This window comes from Pygoscelis adeliae, unplaced genomic scaffold (genome assembly GCF_000699105.1).
Source record: "Pygoscelis adeliae isolate BGI_AS28 unplaced genomic scaffold, ASM69910v1 Scaffold1000, whole genome shotgun sequence".
NCBI classification, from domain to species: domain Eukaryota; kingdom Metazoa; phylum Chordata; class Aves; order Sphenisciformes; family Spheniscidae; genus Pygoscelis; species Pygoscelis adeliae.
Genome location: NW_008823952.1, coordinates 63449 through 73202, shown reverse-complemented (window position 1 = coordinate 73202; position 9754 = coordinate 63449). Strand labels below are relative to the sequence as shown.

The 9754-nt window shown below is 40.3% G+C and overlaps 1 protein-coding gene across 1 annotated transcript in view; it reads left to right on the top strand.

Moving 5' to 3' along the window:
* Positions 1–9754, top strand: part of LIMA1 (LIM domain and actin binding 1) — a 23771-nt gene continuing 14017 nt past the window's right edge. The window contains exons 1-3 of the mRNA XM_009321284.1: positions 1–119; positions 2777–2822; positions 4857–5315. Coding sequence (XP_009319559.1) covers positions 1–119; positions 2777–2822; positions 4857–5315 — 624 coding nt within the window. The remainder of the gene's footprint in view (positions 120–2776; positions 2823–4856; positions 5316–9754) is intronic.

The following is a 9754-nucleotide window of genomic DNA, read 5'->3' as shown; positions in this document are numbered from 1 at the left end:
ATGGAGCCTTCCCCGTTTAATAGAAGACAATGGACTTCACAGTCTCTGAAAATCACTGCGAAAGAGCTTTCTCTAGTCAACAAGAATAAGTCATCAGCTCTTGCAGAGAGGTTCTCCAAGTAAGTGCTGTGAGGCTGCTGAACACAAGCCGTGTGTGTAGGTTGACAGCTGGTACCTTGAACAATGACTGCTTTGCTGACAGTTGCTTTGCTTCTTAAAAATAGTATAGCTCTGTAGGCATTTAAGTTTCTGGTTTAATATATGCCAGGCAACAGTTTTTCTAATTGCTGACATTATATTGTTTCAGCAATCAGAATTATAATATCTTTTTTCTGCTGCCAGAAAATAAAGTAGAACGTTTCCTGTCAAACTACAAATTGCAATTTGTTTTTGAGGGCAGAGTATTGGAATGTAGGCGGCTATTGCCATTAGGGTTTTACTTCATCAGAAATGGTCCTTAACTGCTTAAGCATGAACTACATAGGTTTCTCTGCTAACATGGCATTTCCTGCCTGGTACTATAAAAAGTAGCAGTAATGCTTTATCAGTTAATTGGAGACCAGTTAGAAACGGTAGTTCTGTCAACTGTGGGTGATAGATGTAACCCCCTAGTAAGAGTTCTGTCAGAGAATTTCACAGTAGCTATGTTCTTCAAAGATGTCCCCTTCCAGATGTCTCACAAAACTTGTGTAGAAAAGGAGTACTACCCGTCCTTTTTCTCTGAGAGATGGATGATGGGTTACAGTCAAATCATAAAGTAGTAATTTATACACTGAGAAAGCTGAGTGGTGGTAGCCTGTACATGTTTTCTGGAAAAGCTTTTATTTCCTTAAGGAAATACATAGACTACAGCTTGGATTTTCAATGGGATTTGGGCAAACAAGTCTCCTAGGCTATTGCATTAATACCGTAGCAAGGTTTTGGAGTATTTAAATCTTGAGTGTGGGAGAAACTTTATGGAGTCTGTAGGGGAAGGATAATTGCAATCTGGACTTCACACAAACATAGCTCTTCAAGTTACTCTTTAAGTACTCTGTCCTAGGGAGAAGCTGCTTGCTTTCAGGTAATCTGTTCACCTATTGAAGCTTGATTACAAAACCTGGGCATCTTGCTAAATGTTGATAATCCTTTGAAAAGGGCTTACTGGAAGTAATACAAACTGCTATTCCTTAAGATTAACTAGGGTCCCTCTACATAAGCAGTGTCAGTTCCTTGGAAAAACACAGTCCTACTTCCTGGCTTTGCCAACACCGACACTCACAGTGAGTAGCATAATTTTTCTAAAATTGCTGTTCCCTAAATATTTCTATGTGAAAACATTTTTTTCATTCCATATAGTGTTTAGATTATCAGTTTTGTCAGGTCAGAGACATGCAAATTGCTACAGTGTGCTGAGGTGGGCCAACTTAGAGAGCGACTGCTGTCTGGGACTCTTCAATCCTTGTTTGTTTTCCAGTGTGGTACTTGACTTTCATCCCCATGTCTCTCTTCGTTGCTTCTTCCAGTGTTGATCTCTGTCCATAAGCTTACTTTCTCAGCATGTCTCGTTCAAATTTTGGAACCTTTATAGTATAGAGACATAGGTTAGTGTGTTTCTATTGATTAAAGAGGGCCAGCTACACTCCTTTAGCAGCTTTCAGTCTGTACAGTAAATGCAGCTTGTAGAGCAGAAATAAGTAAGGGTACAATTTGTCTACTCTCTAGTGTAACAAGAGGAGAAATCTACATAGGAGCACACCATTCACAGCAGGAAAAAAAACCCAATTGTTATAATGAAAAAATGAGTAATAGAGCAGGTATCTGCACGTAAGAATTTTTTTCTTAGAAGGAACTGAGCCCGCGATATACATTAGTTATTGGTTTGATACCAGCAATTATTTAAAGTCTGAAGCTGATGACTATTATGATATTAGTGTCTCATTTACTGCCTGTAACATATTCACAGTTGTATCAAAAGTAGAATTCCACAGATAAGAAAGACAGAAACATCATTTGCCCAAGCAGACGTTGGGTGACGTTTCTTCTCTTTGAAAAGCAGAGCTCTACTTAAAAATGGCAAAATTTGTCACATCTGACTCATTTGTGCATTTCAAAAGGAAAGCGCAGTCACCTTGTGCGGTATAGTAATCAGCATGGACTGTGCACTCCTAGCTGTGGATGTACTTATGCTCAGTGGAGTGGTGTGCAGTTGGGCAGTTTGCTGCCAGTTTTCTATAGCTTCTTAAAGGACTTTGATTCATGATCCAGGGTGGCTTATCTTCAGAGGGCTGTGATTACTGTTTCCACTGCTGGGATGGTTCAGCTGCTCATGAAGCAACTGCTGAATTGGTGCCGTTTACAACGCAGCATAGTAAAATAAACTGGCACTTATGTAGATTTTCTGTGTATGCCAAGCTGTAATTTGTTATGGTTCAGCATTTTTGTATAAATAGCTGAGTTATTCCACCAAGGGGGCACAGCAGACAGCTGGGTGGTGGAAACAATACAGCTATTCCAAGGTAAATGGTTTATATTTGAGAATCAGAGTGCTTAGGTAATGAAAAATATTAATGTATGCTTTTATTGTAAACCGAATGACTTAAATTGTGTCCATCACTCTGCATTTTTCTGGTACTATTTGCTACTGTTTTTCCAGCCTCTGGTTTTATTTGACAAGTCTGGGAAGTGCACAGAATCCTTGGAGGGGAAAAAAAATCTCAGCTGTCTTCAAGAGCATTCAGTATTCTGGTTAAAAACCGTTTGTTGGGTTTTTTTCTCTTTTTCCTCTTTCTCAAAGGTATCAGAAAGCGGCTGAAGAAGCCACTGCTGAGAAGAAAAGAAGTGTAAGTATTTGTTTCCTAGGCAATAAACAATAGCCTGCAATCAGAACAGATCACCTACATGCAATGTTTCTGTGACAGTTGATTTTTGGAATATCAAAGTTGCTGCCATGTGTCCTACAGAAAACTTGGCTTAGACGTAGTGTTTGCTTTTGACTCATTCCCCCTACCCTTTCCCAGTGTGAATGAAAGAAAATCAAGTGCCTTGCCCAAAGCTATATGTTGAATCACCAGTTCCCTCCTAAGCAAAAGGCAAAACCACAACACATGAATATCCACCTCTTTGTTCTTAGCTGGAGGCAGTTGTGTGGTACCTCTTCCTTTCTTAACTAAATTTAAAAGTCTGCTTAAAAGAAGCTACCAGCCTCTCTGAAATCTAATGTGTATATCTTTGATAGCTGTAGAATCCATTAAGGGGGATCTTCTCTGAAGTGGCTTACAGGGTTCAAAATGCCCCTGGATGAGGGAGAGGCATCCTTTTTGGCTCTGTTACAGCCTCGTGTTCCCTCCTGTAAACTACATTGCACTTACTGTTCTGGGGCTGGGGACCCTGGCTGAAATACCAGGCACTAAGATTGCAGGTCTTTGTATAAGCAGATCCTCAGTTTAATTTTTATTTGAAAAGACCGGCAATATTTTCAGGATATATAGTAAGTCTTTGTTAGACCATGCTGCCTTGATCTCTTTAATGCTTGGGGAGTCATTCTTTTTGTTCACGATATAGGTGTGGTAAAAGAAGCATTCCAAAAATTACTCTCCAGCCTTAAATTTTCTTCATTGCTTGTGTGATCAGGGAACAGGCAAGTCCCAAGCAAGAATGACTTGTGTTTATGAAGTATGCCGGGACTGCGTAGGCATCGTGTCCAGAGGTGTTCTGTGGAAACCTGCTGTGCAATTTTCAGTACTTCTGTTACATTACAACATTTGCCTTATAACTTTAGTACTTTCTTTTAAACACAGTCAGCAAGCAAGCTGACCTTTTTTGAAGTCTAGGTGGATTCAAGTTAATTTGCAAAGCGGTGTTCAAAATGTGACCAGAAGAGTAATAGGGTGAGAGACTTAAATCCTAATATAGCTGCTAATCCTGTTTAATTCCTGTAAGCCTTGCAGACCTGTTCCACTTGTAATGATTTTGATCCATAGGGGTCTCCGTAAGGGAGAGACAGCAAAAATGCAGTGGTGGCAGGTATTAGATTTGAATGGATCAACACGGGCTGGTCTGTTACTCTGGGGAGAGGTAACTACTTGTAAGCAAAACTAGTCTGAAAAGCACTTGAATATGAGGGGTACTACTGCTCCATGTATTACCATCTAACTCACAGTAGTAAGGCAGCATTTGTGACTTGTGCGCATGTTTCCGGCCGAAAGCTTTCAATGTGTTGAGTGAAATAGAAGAAAAATTCCAGCAAGTGATCTGGTATCTATAAATAGGAGCAAAAAGACATTTGTTGTCAATGCTTAGCTTGAGCCTTACACTGCATGGTATAAAATACTGAAGACAGATCTCTTATAACTAAAATGCTACTGTTAACTGATAATACACAACTCCAAAAAAGTAGTGGTTTCTGAAAGCTAATCTGTAGCTTTTTGGAAGGCCTACTAATTGTTGTCTTCTGAACCAGCTGGAAGACATTGCAACATTTGGCACACCACCTCTCTCTCATATGGCTGCTTTTGCTATTGTTTGCTTGTTCTAGGACTAGAGACCCTTGTTGTGTGGATTTTGGTCCCTTTTCCTTCATGTGTGGATTCAAGCCTTTTGTGTGTCATTTAACTCATTAGAGCTTGACTCCCTTTTTCCTTATAAGGCCATCCTGTTTGCTCACTTCCTGCTTTAGCTCCTGACTTTTCTCCCCCCTCCTTCCTTTCCTATCCTGGATGCTTTCTCCATGTGGCACAGTTGTAACTATTCACAGCTGTCTGAAAAAGCAGAGAGCTGAGATCGGTCCTGAGCCTTTAGCTTCCTTTTGCATAGAAAGGAAGTGCTTTAACGCTTCATCAGGCATATAACTGGAATTAACTTCTTGTTCTTTGTAGAACACAGAAAATCTTCCCCCTCATTTTAAAAGGGGGAATCTGAGCATACTAAAGAAGAAGTGGGAGAATCCAGTGCTGGGAACGGAGTCTCAGAAGGAAACGCTACGAAGCAGCTGTGCTGAGGTTAGGCACAAGGTCGCCAGCCCTGGGCTCGGAGTCGGGAGCAGCCCTGCTTCTTCCCCAGACACGGAGCAAACCCCGGGGGCTGGTGCTACATCTGACGCCCAGGCCCCTTCCAGCACCCCTGGCCAGCTGCAGCATCCTGGTGGTGACAGCAGAAAGTTTAAAAGCCACTCACCAGAGAGCGGTAAAATGGAAAACTGTCTGAGAGAGTCCAGAGAAGTGGAAAAGCCTGAAGCCAGTGAAAACACGGACTCTTCGGGGAAAATCGAGAAATACAGCGTTCCATTGAACAAACTCAAGATGATGTTTGAAAAGGGTGAAGCGACTCAGACCAAGGTAAGGATCTGGCCCTTCAAATCTTAAGAGAAACTAAAACTCTGCTGCCTCTTGGGCATCAGGAAAAGTCCCTGGAGGGAGTGGCTCCGAACTATTGACTCTGCAAATAATTGTATTCATTGTTTTAGTTGAAACATAACGTAGCTGGTGTTAATAACTTATTTGAGCTATACAAATATCTGCCGAGTGCTTGGATTTGTAGCTATCTGTGATTGCTCACTGGAGATGTAAAATGAATTTGCTTGTGAAAGGGGTACAACTTAAGAGAGAAAAATAAGTATGGAATTTATTAAGAGTTTTTTTAAAGCAAGTTGGGATTGTTTATATCTTTAGATTAAGGTGAGTTATGCAAACATGAATTGTGTAAAAATATATGTGTATATATATATAAAAGAAAAAGTAACTGTTTGAAGTGAGCTCAACAGTCTCGGGCGGTTGCAGTTGAGATGGAAGTACTGCCAGAGTTAAGAGGTTTTTTTATATACGTATCAGTATGTGAGTCACACGTATGCACTTATAGAGAGATATAGAAGTCCTGTGAAATACTCCCTTCTTTTCCTTGCTGTTGTCTCATCTTTGTATCTTAACAAATGTTTCTTATCGGAAAAAAAAACCCTCACGGGGAAAAATAAGCAGAGATAGCCAAACAAGCTCCTGCCTTCACTAGTTTTGACTTGCAAATGCACGGGGCTTGCATTTTCCTACATCTGCTCATGAAATCTGATCCTGCATGTGGACTGCAGACTGTGTGTCCCCGGGGAGAATTGCTTAACTAGAAAATGAGTTGCATATGCTAGTGACTTGCAACACAGTCCTGAGGCCTTGATGCTGGTGGATTTTCCAGTTTTCTCATAGTTTCCTATACTTCTGGCTTTGTTTTACTGTGGGTGGTTTTCTTGCAGTATTGAGTAAAACAAACAAATTTTGTACAAAAGTTGTTTAAATATGTAACAATTAAGGACTTCAGAGGAGCACCTCTGTGTTAAAGTGAGTTTTGGGTCTGTATATAGTAATTTCACAACTTAGATTTTTGTAGTCTTTGTCATTATGTAAGAGCTGCCCGTGCTATCCCATCCATTGAAAAGGCGGGCTGTGGAGGGTGATCTCCCGATAGCACTTCTCTGAACTCTCTCTGTAGGATTAATCAGTCAGGATTCCACAGGAAAGTACCGTTTTGCAGATGGGCTTCAAGTAACTTTATCTTAGCCTGGGGAATAAATTGTTTCGGAGCTGACTGAATCTGGAACTGATACTCCTGTCAAGCTTAGTAATTCAAATGTTGTTGAAAACTGATTGAACACAGTAAATACCATACAGTAGGTATGAAACTATTCAGGTTAGGTTCACACTGTATTCCTATTCCAAGTTCATCTGGTTACTTTTTAATATTAGAAGGGAAAAGGCACGAAGTGCTCTAAAGTGTAAGTGTATGGGGGGAGGGGGTGTCTTTGTAATTAGAAAGCACTATTGTAAGATTTCTGGTTCTGGGAATTTATCTGAGGACTGGAGGATGATGTCATGCAGTCACGTACAATGAAGATAAGTAGGCGCTATGGGGACACAGATCTTTTTCACTAAGGTAGGAAGCAACTACAGCAATGGTGTAAGTTTGGCTAAGTGCAAGCTCTGCAACTGCCTCTTCCATTTATGCTTTTCCTGAACTGTCCATTGATAAACCCCTGGTTTAAGTGCAAGCAAGGCTTCAGCTGAGACATGGCAATTTTCCTTGGTATTTACTTCAGTCTTAAGGTGTAAGTGCTGTTGGAGCTTTGCTGACAAAACATCTGTATGAGCTAAGTAGCAACATGGCTGTAACTTCATAGCAGTAAAGATAAAATGACTTGCCTGGTTGCTGCGCAAGTCTCTGGCAAGAATCCAGATTAGAGCCTGGATTTCCTGACTCAATCACCCACTCTAAACAAACTTATTCTCATTTTCAGGGTTATAAGCAAAACCTCCTAGTTTATTCATTTATCCATTCAGATCTTGCTCTGTCTTCTGCAATTTAGATACAAAGCAGATCTTTTTTTATTGCATCTTCATGGAAAAAAATGCTCTAACCACGTTAGAGGCAGGCATGTCAGTCTAGATTGGTTCAGCACTAAGCAAAGACTGAACATCCAGTCTTTTATCAATTTCAAAAAATTCTTCCTGTAAGTGATAGCAAAAGCATACACAAGGAAGATCAGAAGAAAAGAAAGAGCAAGCAGATCTGCAATACTTCTTAAAGTTGTCTCCAAGTTGGTTTGTGTTTTTTCTTTAAGGCAAAAACTTACTGTCTTGTGTAGCTAACCTTATGTGCAGGGTCACGTTTGGCACAGTTAGTATATAATGAAATAGGTGTAACTTTTATTTGGTCTTTTGCCCAATAACTCTTTGTGCCCCAGGCGAAATGCTGTTAATTCTGTGGTACCTCTGCACTCACCTCTTTTGTCTTAGAACCTTGAGGTTTTCCAGACATGATGAACATTTTATCTCATTTTGTGAGTAGCAGAAGCTGTGGCATGGGAATTGTGGCCCAGGAGGAGGCTGTAAAAGGAACTGAGTGGCATAGGCATAAGGTTGGGAGTCAAGGATTCCTTCATGCGAAAGGTGTTACCTTCCATGAGCCGTAATCACCCTAATTACTTGTGGTTGGTCAGTCTATTGATTGTAATGGGGAAAGCCCCTCATCTTACCTTTGTTAAACTTCCCCCCCCCATTACTGTGCTTTTCTTCCCCACAATACAAAACTGTTGGTATAAAATCTACACAACATTGACTTTATATCTGTAGGCTTTAGTACTAGGACGTGTACGGCAATATCTCTGAACTCTAACTAAAGATTTTGTATGTTGGTGTTCTGGATTCTTACTCTCAAGACCTAGGCTAATTGTGTTATACAACTTATCTACAGGAAAGTTCTTCAGGTGAAATTGTAATACCTGTAGATGTCTGAGGTGGAAAAGAGGACAGGAGGAGAGGAGCTGGCAGGACTGTGGAGGTGATTCAGTTGACAGTTGGAGTACTCATTAACTTAGTGTGTTTTAGCTGGTTATGAGATGGCTGCCTCTGATAATTGAACTTTTCCTGCTGCAGTGGACTCCACAGCAAGCTGGTACAATGGAGGGAAAGCTCTTTGCTCTTAAGTCAGAACTCGCCAGCCTTCATGAAGTCAAGCAGAGGAGTCTGTTTCTGATGGATATTGAATCCTTTGCTGCTGGTAAAAATATGGAGGTTTTTGGCTGCTTGGAAGAAAACCTTGATTTTGTGCATGTGTCTAGATGAGATGCTGGACCATGATCCAGAATTCCTGTTGGTGGTAGCTGACTGAACACTTGTCATAATTGTTTGACAACACACTGGCCCCTTGCCAACTCTTATTTAGAGGTTTAATTTGTTTAATAATTAATTTCAGTGAGAATTGAGAATTCTTTCTTTTCAACGTGAGGGCAGTTCAGCATGATGTTACTGGAGAGAGACTACAGTGAAAATAAATTGAAATGAGATTCTGAAACAAAGGGCAATGAGAAGAGGCAACCCGAACAAGTTTCCAATCTTGATTTCTAACTGTCTTTTTCTCTTGAAAAGTGCTGATGGTTTTGTTCAGTGAGGTTGGGATCCCAGATGCTGGATCTAAATTATTTGAATTAAGACCTTTGTTCCATAGTAGTGAAAACTTCCTTATACATTCTGCTGCCAGTTAAACTTCCCATGTGTCTATACTGCAAACTTGTTTTTTCATTTGTAGCTTCGTCACTCCTGCTGTGTGCAAGACAATGTGTGTGGTGCCGTATTATTAAAAAACAAAAAAAATTTAAAAATTAAAAAAACAAACCCAGGGCAGCGATAAAATAGTCAGGGGTTTCAAGTGGGCTAATAAACATGTTTCCTCTTCTGTGTCCTCAAAGGATCTTGTCTTCACGTGTATTCTGTCTATAATGATCTTCTTTGTATACTAGTTAAAAGCTAGACCTTTTGAATGACAAATTTCTGAGTGGTAAGAACTTCAGACTTGTGGGCTTAAGGTGACATTAAAGCAGACATAGGCTGAATAAGAATCATTTAAGGATAGTTTGCACAGAATGAGGAATCTGCAAGTCCTTACAAGTGTGCAGACACTCCCAAACTGAACCTATCAACACACTCAATGAAAGGAAAAGACTTGTCATAGCTGAGCTCTTTTCCAGTAAGAAAAGTTACCAATCTTAAACCACAGAAATAGAAAATATTTCCCATGCTAATGGAAAAAGGTTTTCCAGCTGCATTTTCCTTTCCTGGTAAAGTTGCTGTTTTGTATGCCAAAGCAGCCTGATTTTTCACAGTGATTATCTTACAGTGCAGTTCTGTTAAAATAAAACTTTGGAATTTCCTTCAGTTTGGTGACCAGCAAATAAGAAACTTGTTGGAAGTTGGGGGTGGCTGGGGGGGAATGTGTGGTTGGAGCATCTGCCAAACCT